The 14,646-nt window shown below is 40.1% G+C and overlaps 1 protein-coding gene across 1 annotated transcript; it reads left to right on the plus strand.

The window, feature by feature from the left end:
* The first annotated feature begins 554 nt into the window (after positions 1-554).
* Positions 555-8,684, plus strand: CDX4 (caudal type homeobox 4). The gene is made up of 3 exons (XM_032849763.1): positions 555-1,056; positions 7,173-7,318; positions 8,478-8,684. The coding sequence occupies exons 1-3, from the start codon at positions 555-557 to the stop codon at positions 8,682-8,684; spliced, it is 855 nt and encodes a 284-aa protein (XP_032705654.1).
* The last annotated feature ends 5,962 nt before the right edge of the window (positions 8,685-14,646 follow it).

Raw genomic sequence — 14,646 nt, forward strand, 5'->3', positions numbered from 1 at the left:
AGAGGGGATACCACAGATGCAGGCTGGACTGAGCAAGGGAAATTCAGCAGAGAGGCCCCAAGGTAAGGACTGAATCCCAAAAAGCAGGACTTGGCCCTGCTTCTGCCTGCCTTCATCTCACTTTGGAGGGAACTGGCCAGAAACCCCTGGAGGAACTCCTGCCTCCAAAAGCACAAACTAGTGTTATGGGGACCAGATGGACAAAAGTAAGAAAGGTGAGACGGAAAGGCCTGGGAGCTCTGGGAGAGGGAGTGCAGAGTGAACAAGCCCCTGTGAAAGTGAAATGGCCCTTCATTTGAATGCAAATGATATGTAAAAGCCTGAAGCCCCTTGACGTCAGCCTAGCCATTGGTGGCCCATCTATACTGGGCTACCAGTCACCTGGAAACCTGAGGGGTAGATAACGCAGATGGAATGGTCTGAGAGGCACAGGAGGGTGTGCAGCACAGCTACTGACTGACGTATTGATTCTCTGCTGCTTCTCAAAGTCGGGCTAGGGTCTTACAAGAATTTCAGAATGGCCTAGGGAGCTCCTTCCTCGTACTCAAGCCACTATGTACAGAAGCTGCCTTTTGGAAAAAGAAGCAGGCATGGACCTGGGCACTCTTAGGAGCCCCGCGGGAGGAGAAACCGCCAGGACTGGCAGCACTGGGAGTGGTGGGAGTTCCCTGCCAGCTTCCAACTTCACGGGGGCCCCTGCCTATGCGCACTACATGGGGTATCCCCATATGCCCAACATGGATCCTCACGGGCCGTCGCTGGGGGTCTGGGGTTCACCCTGTAGTCCCCCTCGAGAAGACTGGAATGTGTACCCAGGGCCATCCAGTACAATAGGCACGGTGCCCATGAACGATTTTACCTCGAGCCCTTCCTCTTTTGGCTCTCAGGAATACAGCAGTTTGGGCCCTGCCGGCTGGGGGAGCAGCAGAGTCAGCCTGGTAGCCCCAGCCAGCGAGTCACTGTCCCCCATAAATGCCGACGTTGTGGATGCCAGTTCTTCCAACAGAAGTCGCCACAGCCCTTATGCATGGATGCGCAAGACAGTGCAGGTGACGGGTGAGTAATCGATACCAATGCCTTCACACTTTTCCTTCCTTTGCTTGGCTTCTACTTCCATTGGCCTGTCTGTCCTTCTGCTTCTCAGGCCTCTCCAGGGACAGTTTAGCTAAGGACTACTGCATGGTTGAGTGCCCAAGATCCCCCTCTCATTAGTGACCTCCCTTGCGTGTGCCTCTGCTTAAAACCGAAGAGTGCAGTGCTTGGAACAAAACTGACCTTAGGAGAGTTTTCATTGTTTTCTTTTCTTTTTTTTTTAAGATTTTATTTATTTATTTGACAGACAGAGATCACAAGTAGGCAGAGAGGCAGGCAGAGAGAAAGGGGGAAACAGGCTCCCCGCTGAGCAGGGATCCTGATGCAGGGCTCGATCCCAGGACCCCAAGATCATGACCTGAGCTGAAGGCAGAGGCTTAACCCCCTGAGCCACCCAGGTGCCCCTTTCATCATTTTCTGATGTGTCAAGGGAACAAGATGGTGGACAATGGACACACTGAGCCACAAGGATCAGGATCCAACCCTGTAGTTGCCCACGTGGGAAAACAGATGCACAGGAAAGGTCAATGGGTGAGTGAGGCAAGAGGATAGCCACCATCCCAGTGCAGTCACTGGTACTTGCCATTTCCATTTAAAACCCTTCCCCTTCTAGGAAGGTCTGCTCCCCTCAAATGCTAATGATACTCAACTTTGGTTTCATGGTACTTGGCTGGACCCTTCAGTTAAGCCACAAAAGCCCCAATGGCAAAATGGCCTTGTCATCCGGTCCTTTCAAGGTAGCTGCATCTTCCTTCACTCAAGTTGGCAGAGGCAAGCTAGACTCAAATCCATTGCCTTCTTTCAAAGTCCTTTCTGCCAATGGAAGTGTTGAGTCAGGTGAAAAGGCAGCAGCACACTGCTGGGACATAATAAGCTACTCAACTCTAACATCCCTGGGCATGCAGAGTATCAGTCCCCGCACTAATAGATGGTTAAGGACTTCATACTGTGCAGGAAGGCTTCTGGAGACACAGGGTCAGGATGTAGGTCTGTAATGGAGTGCAGGAAGGCCCAGAAATTCTGGCCTAATGCTGACCCACGCTGGTACCAGCAAGCAGTGTGTTGTTGCTGGGAGCCCAGGCAGGGGAAATGGGCACTCTGTTTTAATCTTGGATGGGGGGAGGCGGAGAGATGTTTGTTTTCAGCTGTAGTTGTTCTTTTATCATATTTTATTATTCCAACCTATCACTCTCTGTCCTTAGGGAAAATCAGTAAAATTTAACTCTATCATTTTTATCCCTCTGAAGAGGAAATGAATTTCAATAGCATTTGTCAATAATGATTATACTTTTGTTCACAGTTTCTGCACTTTTTCTCCCCTTCAAAAAGCAAAGGCAGGAGAATGCGAAGGAACCAACTTTTACCATTAGGAGGATGCTTAGCCGGAAGGAGGCAGTTCGGTTGATTGGGACATTACTAGGAGAGCAATCCCAAATTAAGAGTAGAGCTTAAACACTTGGCTTTAAAGTGTTTGGAAATAAATCCTCATTTTTAAAAATATGGGTGAGTCAGCTGGTGAAGTAGAATAAAAGATAAGGTTAAGGTGGGGCACTCCGGGGCTGTTATTACATCTAATCTTAGGGTTGTAATTCACATCCATTTACTAAGCCCTAAGATCAGCAAAAGACGCAAAAGTAAAAAAGTATCTGCTCTCAGTCCAAGATTGCTTTGAAATGCTTTAGAAAAGTTATTAGTATGTTTGGAAGAGAGAACAATGGAGGAGGGAATGGCAAAAGAAATTTTCTTGAGTCTTGAATTTTTATTTATGAGAGAAAACATGAGAGGTTTCTCTCTTAAAAGCCTTCCATTTGCATTTGTTTTTATGAGCTTGGTCTCCCTCTTGGGTAATGCTGGTGCCAGGGGAAGTTTAGAAAGGGACTCCTTGGTTTGTGATATCTTCATCACAAACCTTTAAACCTGGCTGTACAATGCCACCTTCACAAGGTTTTCTCTCCAAATTCTATTGAAAAATTTAAAATTGAAATATTTTGGAACCCCTCTGACTCCTGGCAGCTTATCTTGTAGATGAGGCTTTATTAGAGTCTGTCTTTATTTCATTTTAATGTCTTATAAGTTAAAATTATCTTTTTGCTATATGCTTGTAGCCCGATTTGTAGCAGATTTAGTAGCAGTTCAAGAATATAATGAGAAGTATTGACATTATCCCCAGAAAAATGCACAAAAGTGTACATACTTGCACCCACATGCATGTGCATACACACACACACACACACACACACACACAATCATTTTAAAAATAATTTTGGGAGATGCATAGATCCACTGAAGCCCTTCTATGGATCTCAGGTTATGAATTATACACAAAAATATTAAGCTGATCTCCTCAGTGGACCACTCTGAGCCAAAATGCACACACTGGTATGCTTAGTACATAGTGTTTAACAAATATTTGTTAAATGAATGAATGAGTCAGATCCTCCTAAATATTTTACATCACTCTGTAGTATTGTGGGACAACATTTGGCTTATGGCTGAGGAGATAATTAGATGAACTGCAAAATAGAAGTAACCCCTCTCTGATTAAGGTAATCAGATAAAAATGTCTTTCCATTACTGAAGATTATTTTAAATAACCTTAAGCCAAAGAAAGACAAATACACATATTAGGGAACAATCAGAAACATTTCATAGTGAATATCTTCACATTTGATTTTCTAAGGAAAGGGGACTGACAGAGTAAATGTCTGTCCCCTAGGTGATTTGATTAAAAAGAAAGATATTTTTATTTACACATTGTTCTCTAAGTGGTCTGTTCCAATACACATCTTATTTTATTTTTTAATTTTTTTAAAGATTTTATTCATTTATTTGACAGAGAGAGACAGCGAAAGAGGGAACACAAGCCGGGGAAGTGGCAGAGGGAGAAGCAGGCTTCCCACTGAGCAGGTAGCCAGATGCAGGCTTGATTCCAGTACTCTGGGATCATGACCTGAGCCGAAGGCAGATGCTTAACAACTAAGCCACCCAGGCGCCCCTACACATCTCACTTTAAAGATTACATGAAGAAGAACCTGCAGAAAGGTTCTGTGAAAAGTTTAGTATCTTCATATTTTAAACATTGTCAGTGCATTACAGCTAGGAATTATTTTTTTCATTTTTTCTATTACCCAGAGTAGTAGTCTTGGATAAGTTTCCGCAAGGTAATTATCTAAGCAGAGCTGGAGAAAGGCTTTTTTGTTAGGAGTGGGGAAGATGGGGAGAGAATTAAGTAACTGAGTGATTCTGATTAAGCCACTGGACAAAACACTGAGAAAGTTATACTTAAAAGGCTTTACTCAATTACTCTTAATCTCAAAACAAACTGAGGGTTGGGAGGGTAGGGAGAGGGTGGTGGGATTATGGACATTGGGGAGTGTATGTGCTATGGTGAGTGCTGTGAAGTGTGTAAACCTGGCGATTCACAGACCTGTACCCCTAGGGCCAATAATATTTTATATGTTAATTTAAAAAGGCTTTACTCAAGTAATATACTTCAGAAAATTGCTTAATTATTCTTGAAGATTATCATTGTGTTCCTTGGTTTTGACCATTTTGCTGGACAATGTTTTAAATAAATTTGGATGCAATTTTTAACTAAAACAGCAAAAGATTATCTTAAGATAGAAAGTCATTAAGATGGGGTCAATTGCATTGTATTTCCTATAGAACGAAACTGGTTTTCATTCTCTTTGCTTTGGTTTGATATGAATATATGGACATTATTCTCTACTAGAAGATGTCCAAATCCCAGTCAGTCCAATTTCATCATTCAAGGGGCAGAGGCAATGAGACAGAAGAAAGAAGAGTTCAGGAAAAGGGATATAGGAGGAATTCATTTCTCTTTACAAAATGTGTAGTCAATATTTCCCCTGAGCTACATCTTCTTGAGGTTTGAGGTCTTATCTGTCAGACTGAGGCAACAGACTCTTTTTAACACTTCACATGGCTTTGATATGCAGCTGGCTCTTCCTCATCCCTCCTTTCTTCATGGGTTATATTGCCGGAAAGGGTGAGGATTTTCATGGCAAATAAAGAAGCCTGGTCTTGATTTTATTGTCCTTAGAAGAAACTGCAAGAGGGGAATTTATGACCAATGGGGGTGGGGAAGGACAACAACCTTCCAGAGTTCTTTCTTGAGGTCTGGTTATATTTACTGATTATCAAAGAGCAGAAAATACAGACATGTACAAGTTGAATTTTAACTTCTACTTCAAGTTAGAATTTAAATACTCAGTTATCTTGGGACTAGAAAGGGTTTAAGGAGACATCTCTTAAAATATATATTTTGATCCCAAGATATGAGGTTCTGGAAATAAATTAAACCTCCAAGATTTCATTGTGATTTCAAATATACATTCTGCCTCTGTAAATAATCAAATGCCAGACCCCTGGTTTCCTGGATTTCTGTTTGGATTTAAAAAACCAGCTCAAATTTTGGGCCTTCCAGGTAGGTTAACTGACTAGTGCTCATAATTTTCAATTTTCAGGGAGAAAAGTATAGTTTAGTTCATTAGTCCATGAGTTATTCAGCCATTAAGTTTAATACTAAAACATATCTCTCATCCAGAATTTGTTTCTACATTCATGTCTCTTTTTTTTCTTTCCTGGAGATGAAAGAGTGTCTGGCATTTGTTTAGGGCTTGTAAATTTCAAACCAACCGGCTGGTGTTCCTGAATGTAAAGAGGGTTCAGGATGGGATCTGATGCTATGTAGCTCCTTTGTTAGGCCTGTGCTGCTTCTTAACACCTCAATGGGGTTTAGAGAACCACTTTAAAGAAACCTTTGTCCTACAGATCGCTCCCCAAAACCTTACATCAAAAACAACCAGGGAAGATCAGAAGCAGTTTGCCAAATGCCATAGAGAAAAGGAGAAAGGTCCTGGAGGGAGTTAGAAATATTGAAAAGAAAAGGAACATTCCTAATCATCTTTGGAAAATTTGAAAGGAGGAATAAAACTCTGAGGAAGGGCATGAGAAATTAGTTAAATGCTGTAACACAAAGCAAGTGTTTGTATATCCTTTCAAAGAATATGAGAATACTCATTTCATTCTGCTTAAGTCAACACCTCTTTCTTCCCCCATTGATTAGCCACTTGGGAATGAAAGTTGATTTAAGATGCTCACACACACAAAATTTTTTCTAGTAGATAATAGGAGCTATCCTAGAACAGAATCTAAGTGACAATAAATGCTTTCTTTAAAATTATTATCCAAACAAAATTCTCTATAGAGTATATACATAACTAGAATATATGCAGCTAATAATGTCAGGATCACAGAATAGTTTGCCATACTTGGGCCATTCTTATGCTTCCCAGCATCTTTAAACTGGGAATAACATTTAGCATACTGGACTGAGAGTCGAGGTATATGTTTAGGTCCCAGCACTTCAGTTCACTAGCACAAAACCATTTACTTACCTACACTGAGCCTCAGGTTTCTTATTTCAAAATGGGGATGAGACATACTCTGCATAATTCAAAAGTGTAGGTGAGGGGTTCAATAAGAAATGGTAAAAATGAACTGCATAAAATATAAAGGAAATTATATGTATGCTATATGTTCCTTCTACGAGCAGGAAGGGAGGGAATGAAAATCATGGATTAAGTGTTTGCTTTAAAAAAAAATAAAATGCGGGGCACCTGGGTGGCTCAGTGGGTTAAAGCCTCTGCCTTCGGCTCAGGTCATGATCCCAGAGTCCTGGAATCGAGCCCCACATCGGGCTCTCTGCTTGGTGGAGAGCCTGCTTCCCCCCTTCTCTCTGCCTGCCTCTCTGCCTGCTTGTGATCTCTGCCTGTCAAATAAATAAATAAATAAATCTTTAAAGAAAAATAAAAAATAAAATGCTGTGGTGTAAATAGGTCAACGGTGGTGTGATAGGTTTTATATATACATATATACCACAGATAATAAAGAATTTAATGGAAAAGTGGATATATCACATATTTGGTTTAAAAATGTACTTGTTTCATATTCAAAAGTAATAGATAAGGATGGGAAGTATAGTTGTGATTCCTTTAACCAAAACAATCTCCAAAGAAGTAAAATGTGATTAAACATATTACTTTCTCCCCTAACAGGGAAAACCAGGACAAAAGAAAAGTATCGTATGGTTTACACACAACATCAAAGACTGGAGCTAGAGAAGGAATTCCACTGCAATAGATACATCACCATTCGGAGAAAATCAGAATTGGCAGTCAACCTGGGCCTTTCTGAAAGACAGGTACACTGGAAGTACCACCAACATGTCTTAAACAGTTATTTCAATAGGCTGAGGTTTTAGGGAAGTCTATAAGCAAGAGTGGAAGTAAAACAAAAGACCAAGACACTATCCAAGCTCTCTTAAAGCCCACATTCATTTTACTGGACCTCCTAGTTTAGTCTCATTGGTCAGTGGTTTTTTTAAAAACTGAATGTGGTAGGCAATATGCAGATGGAGAAGCAAAGTGTTGGAACATAAGAGGTGAAGAATTAAAACTCCCATAAAGTTAATCAGTCAAGTCAAAACCTTGATTGACTCCCCAAGTAGTCACAACCAATGTATGAAGTGGTGATTTGGCAATCATGGCAATTATCTGGTTCACATCAGTCAAACTATAATAGTAACTGAACACCAGTGCTGCTACCTGGACCAAGTTTTTCTATTATTCAGGGTAGGAAATTTAATTTTCAATGGTCTGTATAATTCTACTATGCCTGCCTCAAATTTAGCATACAGTAGGTACTCAATGAAGCATGACAAGAATCAATGGTTTCCATTTACCTAAACTTTGACATTACAAAACTATCTGATATTTTTTCGCTTAAGTCTAGAAGTAATCCTGGAATCTTAGAATGCTGGAATTGGAAAGTCCATTAGTGTGCTACCTATCCCAAGCAGCTTGCATTTCATCCAGGTATGAAGGCACATTGGCGTCACAGCAAGAGATAGAATATTTTATCACCCTGTTCACCCAGTTCTATGTTTCATTAAACTTATTACTAGAAAGTTACTTTTAATGACAAATAGTAATCAACTTTGTTATTTAAATCCCTCCCCTTTTATCACAACACCTCAGCATCTGCCATTCTATCATTTATTTCTACCTGTGTAACAGAGGCAGTGGATGAGGTGTAATGTAAAGAGCACTGCATTTAGAATCAGTAGCCCTGGATTTGATCTCAAAGTTTCATCTCATGCAAGATACTTTCCTTCTCTGTCTCAGCATTTTTTTTTAACCTGCTAAATAGGTATACTTCACAAGGTCACTGGGAGCCTCAGATGAAGTGATACATGTGATAGGGCTTTGTAAATGCTAAAATCTCCATACAATATCAGCAATAACTATGAAAACTGCATTTGGTGTGATGCTCCATTAAATCTAAAGCATTTTTTGTTTCAGGTGAAAATCTGGTTTCAGAATCGCAGAGCCAAGGAGAGAAAGATGGTCAAAAAGAAAATCTCCCAGTTTGAGAACAGTGGAGGGTCAGTACAAAGTGATTCTGGCTCCATCAGCCCTGGGGAACTACCTAACACTTTATTCAACACCTCATCTGCTGTTCGTAGATTTCAGCCTATTGAGATACAGCAGGTCGTAGTCTCTGAATGAAAGAAAAGGCAAAGAAAAATGGAAAGTCCTCCACCCTTTAGCATTGTCTTCTTGGTCTCCAAGATACCAGCAGAGGAGTTAGGACAGGATGTAACATCTCATGAGGCAGTATTCAGAACAAGTGGATGTGCAGTGGTTGAAGATAATTGAGAGGTCACTTATTTTAGAAATCATCCTCAGAAAACTCCTGTTGTGTGCTATGCTATATGGCAGTCACTTAGGAACTTGCTGGTAAACTATATAATTAAATGTTACAATCACAGGCCTTTGCAACTCTACTCACAATTTCAGAAACTTACTTGTGAACAAATTGTAAAAAAAAAAAACCAGTTCAGGAAGGAAGCACATTTGTGTATGTGTACTTGTATTTGTTATTTGATTCTGGATGTGTTGTTTTATGCTGTCTTGGTGTGGAGGAGATAAACAGAAATTTATCCATCTGTAGCTACCTTTGCAAGTGATTAATTCAAAAGCTAACAGCATTTTCATAGCAAGACAAATGTTTAAAAATCAGCAAGAGATGATTCTGAATCCATTATCACTTATTAAAAATAATAAATAGAAAGAGTATTTTTTGTTCATCAATCAGTCATTTTCTGGCATCAATTACCTCATCTTAGAACTTCCAACCTATAGTGTCAATTTCAAATCTTGCCAAAATAATGAAGTCAGACTAGAACAAAACAGCTTGGTTGAGTCAATAAAAAGGTTGCTCTGCAACACACGGAACAAACTCTAATCCCCTTTCTGTCTTTTCACACTCTATTTAGTGTTATAGTTCAGTGGCAGTCAGAGTTAACATAAGCACAAGGAGAGTGTGCTGGTCTATAGCCTCTCCTTACTATCACCATAAAACTGTTCAGTGTTACTTGCATTAAGTCATGTCAATGCAGTATGGCCCAAGGAGATGCAGTTTACAGGTTCCGAACACACAACTTTGGATGCAATGAGTAGAGTTGTCTGGGGTTTTTGGTGTTGGTCCAGTATACTGTTTGCGTGTCAAAGGCCAAAGCCTTTGTCCAGGCTGAAGCCTGGACTTTGAATCATTTTAAATTGAGATGGTTTAAAAGAAAGTTTTACTAAAGTAGGAAAGTAATCAAAACACAACTTTATTTTCCCCTTCAAGATACATCTTCAAAATTCTTAATAAATTAGAGTCTTGAGCATAACTACCTGTGTTTGGGTTAAGAATAAGAAATTTATCTCAGAAAGAGGGCTTATTTTCTATGGCTGCTCCTGGGGATATGTCATGTAGTCTTGAAAAGATTAAAGAAAAAAAAAACCTTTCTATCTTGATCTAGGCTCTTGGAGTTATATTCTGCCTTTCCTTAAAACATTTTCACAAAACTTTTTTTTTTTTTTAAGATTTTTTATTTATTTATTTGACAGACAGAGATCACAAGTAGGCAGAGAGGCAGGCAGAGAGAGAGAGGTGGAAGCAGGCTCTCTGCTGAGCAGAGAGCCCGATGCGGGGCTCGATCCCAGGACCCTGGGATCATGACCTGAGCCGAAGGCAGAGGCTTTAACCCACTGAGCCACCCAGGTGCCCCTTTTCACAAAACTTTTATGAGGAAGTTATTGATTGCCTCATTATGCTGATAGGGAAATGAAAATATAAACAATCATTCATTTTTCAAACATATGCAGCAAGACAATCATGGATGCTGATGAGAACTCTGAGTTACATAAAAATGATCTTTTGCAGTCTCTAGTGATGGATTCAAACTCAAAGCCCCTTCCTATTCATTTGGTAACAGATTATGTCACTGAAGTTGCATACAGCTCTCTTAATTGCCCACCAGCAGATAATTATGATCTAGAAATGCAGGTCTAACCCTTTGTTTTTCAGCTTGCCTACCCTCCCCGTCAGTGAATTTGGGGCTTCTACCAATAATCTTAATAATATCTTACATGTGTGTAATATTTTATATTTTTCAATGTACTTTCACACTTCTATATTATCCGGTCTAATACCCTTATCCTTTATGAGATAGAAAAGAGTTGTTACTTCCCACTTTGTAGTTTAAGAAACTAGAAACTAGAGGGGCTTAAGTATCCTTGGTTAACCAATTTTTTTTCCTTAGCCCAAGTCTAGATATTGGGGGAAGGTAATAAAGATAGATCAATTCAAGCTCTCTTTTTCTTCAAAAAGTTACCAACTTTTCAGTAAATTAATGGCAAAATCTAGGATTAGAACACAAGTCTACTAAATTGAATGATTATTTATTTAGTGTCTACTCTGTGCCAGGCACTGTGCTAGGATTTCTTGACTCCCAGGCCAGCACACATTCTATTCCACCTCATTACTCCCAATAACTATGGGGTGAAATATATAGCATGTTAATCGGCAGTAGGCCATCTGGAGTGCTGAACAAAGAAAATTAGCATTAAAATGAGTCCTTCACCCTGGGGCAAATAATACATTATATGTTAATTTAAAAAAAATGGGTCCTTCCAATCTACTGAGGAGAGAGGTAGAGATTTTAAGGATGAGGAAGCTAAGTTCTGAGTATACATATGTACTTGGCTTCCTCATCCCTAACATTGTTTCACCAAAAGAATATCTTTGGCTATAGCTGTTGGATTTCTCTGGGGGTTGTTCTTTCCTGTTATAAACTTATGTTCAACAAAGAAGAAATATTTTTCTATTTTTATAGAATCAAATTTTCTAGAACCTGCTGATAGAACCACAATACAGAGTTTTTGTTCTTAATAGCATTTTGAAGCCACTTCCTCTAAGAAGATATATCAGTTCTTTCTCTGAGACCTGAGAAAAATATACACTTTATGTTTTTATGGCTATATTATAGTGGTGTGTGCTTGGAAGTATGTATGAAAAAGAAGGTTAAACACCAAAGCTCAAAAAGTTGTATTTAAAGCAGGTATCAATAACCTGGGTGGCTCAGTCAGTTAAGCATCTGCCTTCAGCTCAGGTCATTATCTCATGGTCCTGGGATGGAGCCCCACATGGAGCCCTGTATGGGACTCCCTGCTTAGCGGGGAATCTGCTTCTCCCTCTCCCTCTGACCCTTCCTTCTGCTTGTTCTCTCTTTCACACACACTCCCTCCCCCCCTCTCTCAAGTAAATAAATAAGTAAATAAAATCTTTAAAGTAGGTTTCAATAAAGAAATTATTTTTCTGATGTTGGAAGAAGCAGGAATAAAAACTCGCCAAATGGCTGTGTTCAACTAGGGTGGTGGGATTATGCAGATTTTCATTACTTTTTAAACTCATGCTTTTTTATAAAAGAAAAATAAAGTTTCCTTAAGAAACATGTTTTCACACCAAATCTTCAAGTAATTTTTTAAAATTTTATTTATTCATTTGAGAGAGAATGAGAGAAAGAGAGCATGAGAGGGGAGAGGATCAGGGGAGAAGCAGACCACCCCCTGCTGAGCAGGGATCCCAATGTGAGACTTGATCTTGGGACTCCAGGATCATGACCTGAGCTGAAGGCAGTCGCCCAACCTACTGAGCCACCCAGGAGCCCCTTCAAGTAGTTTTTTATCCTCAAGTAATTTGAGACTTAGAATTCTCCTTCCACTTGATAGAAATGTTTCAATCTCCGTGTTCCTTCCTTAAGGCCCTTGATTAGTCTGGGGGTTATTTGGGTACAACTGCAAAAAAAAGATCATTGGGAGGGTCTGGCTTCTTTTCAAAGGAGGATTTGGCTCAGATCCATAGAGTATGGCTGTTTTTCTGGGTTGAAACCAAGTCAAGAAGGGCAGGAACAGCCAGCAAAGGAGGAGGGTGGTGGAAAGGAGAGATATATTACAACAGGGTATAAGGAACATTTGGGGGGTGTTGGATACGTTTCTTAATTATGGTGATGGCTTTATGAGTATCATTTGTCAAAAATCAACTTTCATACTTTAAACACATGCAGTTTCCTGTATGTTGATTATGCCTCAAAGTTGCAAACAAATACACAAAGTGGTTGCAACTCTGATAATACAGAAGAGAGGAATTCACTAGAGGATTTAGTCTTTGGAGATAGTCACTTTAGGAAACTTAGGTTTACCTTTCCAGATGGGGATCACTTTCTTTTTTTTTTAAGATTTTATTTATTTATTTGACAGAGAGAGATCATAAGTAGGCAGAGAGGCAGGCAGAGAGAGAGGAGGAAGCAGGCTCCCTGCTGAGCAAAAAGCCTGATGCAGGCTGGATCCCAGGACCCTGGATCATGACCCAAGCTGAAGGCAGAGGCTTTAACCCACTGAGCCACCCAGGTGCCCTGGATCACTTTCTTTTATATTAATGTTGGAATATGTTACTGAGGGACACCAACAATTGATAATCAATGGGTCTTTCATACTGTGCAGATAGGTCTGGAGGGCAGAGGGAGAGCAGAGTATGGGAGCATTGAATCTTCAAGTACGAGCATCAGTGCAAAGCAAAGAAGTGCCCTACTGTGTGTTTTCAGGATCCATACTGTAAGTTAATAGTAAAAGTAGCTATTCTCATGGTATGGAAAAAGAAACACTAAATTGGAAAGTGCGACCTGAAATTCTAGTTTTACCTACTTCTGCAACTAAATGGCTGTGTAATTTTTGGTTAAATCACTTCATAAACAAGGACTCTGCCATTTCATTTGTACAGTCTAGGTACTTGACTTGTCTTTAAGTGGCTGTTCTAACTTTAACTTCTACATGTCATCCTGCAAAAAAACCCAAATGCTTTTTCTCTTCCACACTACTCAGGCAAAATAGCGCATGCGCGCGCACGCACACAAACACACACACACGCACACATGCATGCACACACACACTCTCTCTCTTGGTTTCTCAGAGATTAAAGTACCACTAATGTGATATTCAGTCCTTTGGCCTCATTTTTTTAAATATCTTATTTATTTAACAGAGAAAAACACAGCAAGAGAGGGAACACAAGCAGAGGGAATGGGAGAAGGAGAAGCAGGCTTCCTTCCAAGCAGGGATCCTGATGAGGGGGTTGATTCCAGGACCCCGAGATCATGACCCAAGCTGAAGGCAGACACTTAACAACTGAGCCACTGAGGCGCCCCAGTCCTTTGGTCTCAAAAAATTCCTTCCAGAGTTTACCATGTAGACTTACCTTTTCAGAGTCCCCATTTCTCCACCTATACAGTGTGGATCTTGAGCTTACTTTAATAGCCAGTCTCTGAGATTCTAGATCTGTGAATCTTTAATTAAAATTCAAAGGTCACTGAAGGGGAAAGCACTTAACCTGCTATAATTTATCTAAACCTTTTCTAACCAGAAAAGACTTGGAAAGGCCAGCTCAAAATGGATAACTTGGTAATGCTCCCTAAAAACAGGAATAAATCCCCTAAGACAGGCAAAAATGCCACAAAATAATAAACACAAATTACTTGGACTTTATAAGTTTCTCTTTAGTTGTACTTGCGCACACACTTCTGATTTGCCCCTATGGATGAAGGAAACAACAAGACAAATGCTTTCTAGGGAAAAGGGACAAAATTCTCCCTTCTTCTTCTTCTAGTATAACCTCTGTTGGTTCTCTAGTCTGATGAAACAAAAGTGGAAGTTTCAACCCTGAAACAGGTTGAATGGTGGGCCCCCAAAAGATATGCCCACTTCTTAATCCTTAGAACTTCTAAATAATAAAACCTTATAGGCAGAAGAGTGAATATTCTCCTACATGACAAAAGATGCAATTAGATTAAGGAACTTCAGAGAAGAACCTTAAGATACAGACAGAGGGAGATTTCAAACATGCAGACAGAGGGAGATTTCAAACATGCTTTAGTCTATTGGTGCTGTTATGAAAAACACCACAGACTGGGAGCTTTTTTAAAAATTTTTATTTATTTGACAGAGAGAGAGATCACAAGTAGACAGAGAGGCAAGCAGAGAGAGGGGGAAGCAGGCTCCGTGCTGAGCAGAGAGCCCGATGAAGGGCTCAATCCCAGAACCCTGAGATGATGACCTGAGCTGAAGGCAGAGGCTTAACCCACTGAAC

Source organism: Lontra canadensis, unplaced genomic scaffold (assembly GCF_010015895.1).
Source record: "Lontra canadensis isolate GAN:19392208 unplaced genomic scaffold, GSC_riverotter_1.0 scaffold246, whole genome shotgun sequence".
NCBI classification, from domain to species: Eukaryota; Metazoa; Chordata; class Mammalia; order Carnivora; family Mustelidae; genus Lontra; species Lontra canadensis.

Coding starts and splice junctions, on each gene's coding strand:
- CDX4 (XM_032849763.1), top strand. CDS start 555: ATGTACAGAAGCTGCCTTTTGGAAAAAGAAGCAGGCATGGACCTGGGC. Junction 1,057..7,172: donor CAAGACAGTGCAGGTGACGG/GTGAGTAATCGA, acceptor CTCCCCTAACAG/GGAAAACCAGGACAAAAGAA. Junction 7,319..8,477: donor TGGGCCTTTCTGAAAGACAG/GTACACTGGAAG, acceptor TTTTTGTTTCAG/GTGAAAATCTGGTTTCAGAA.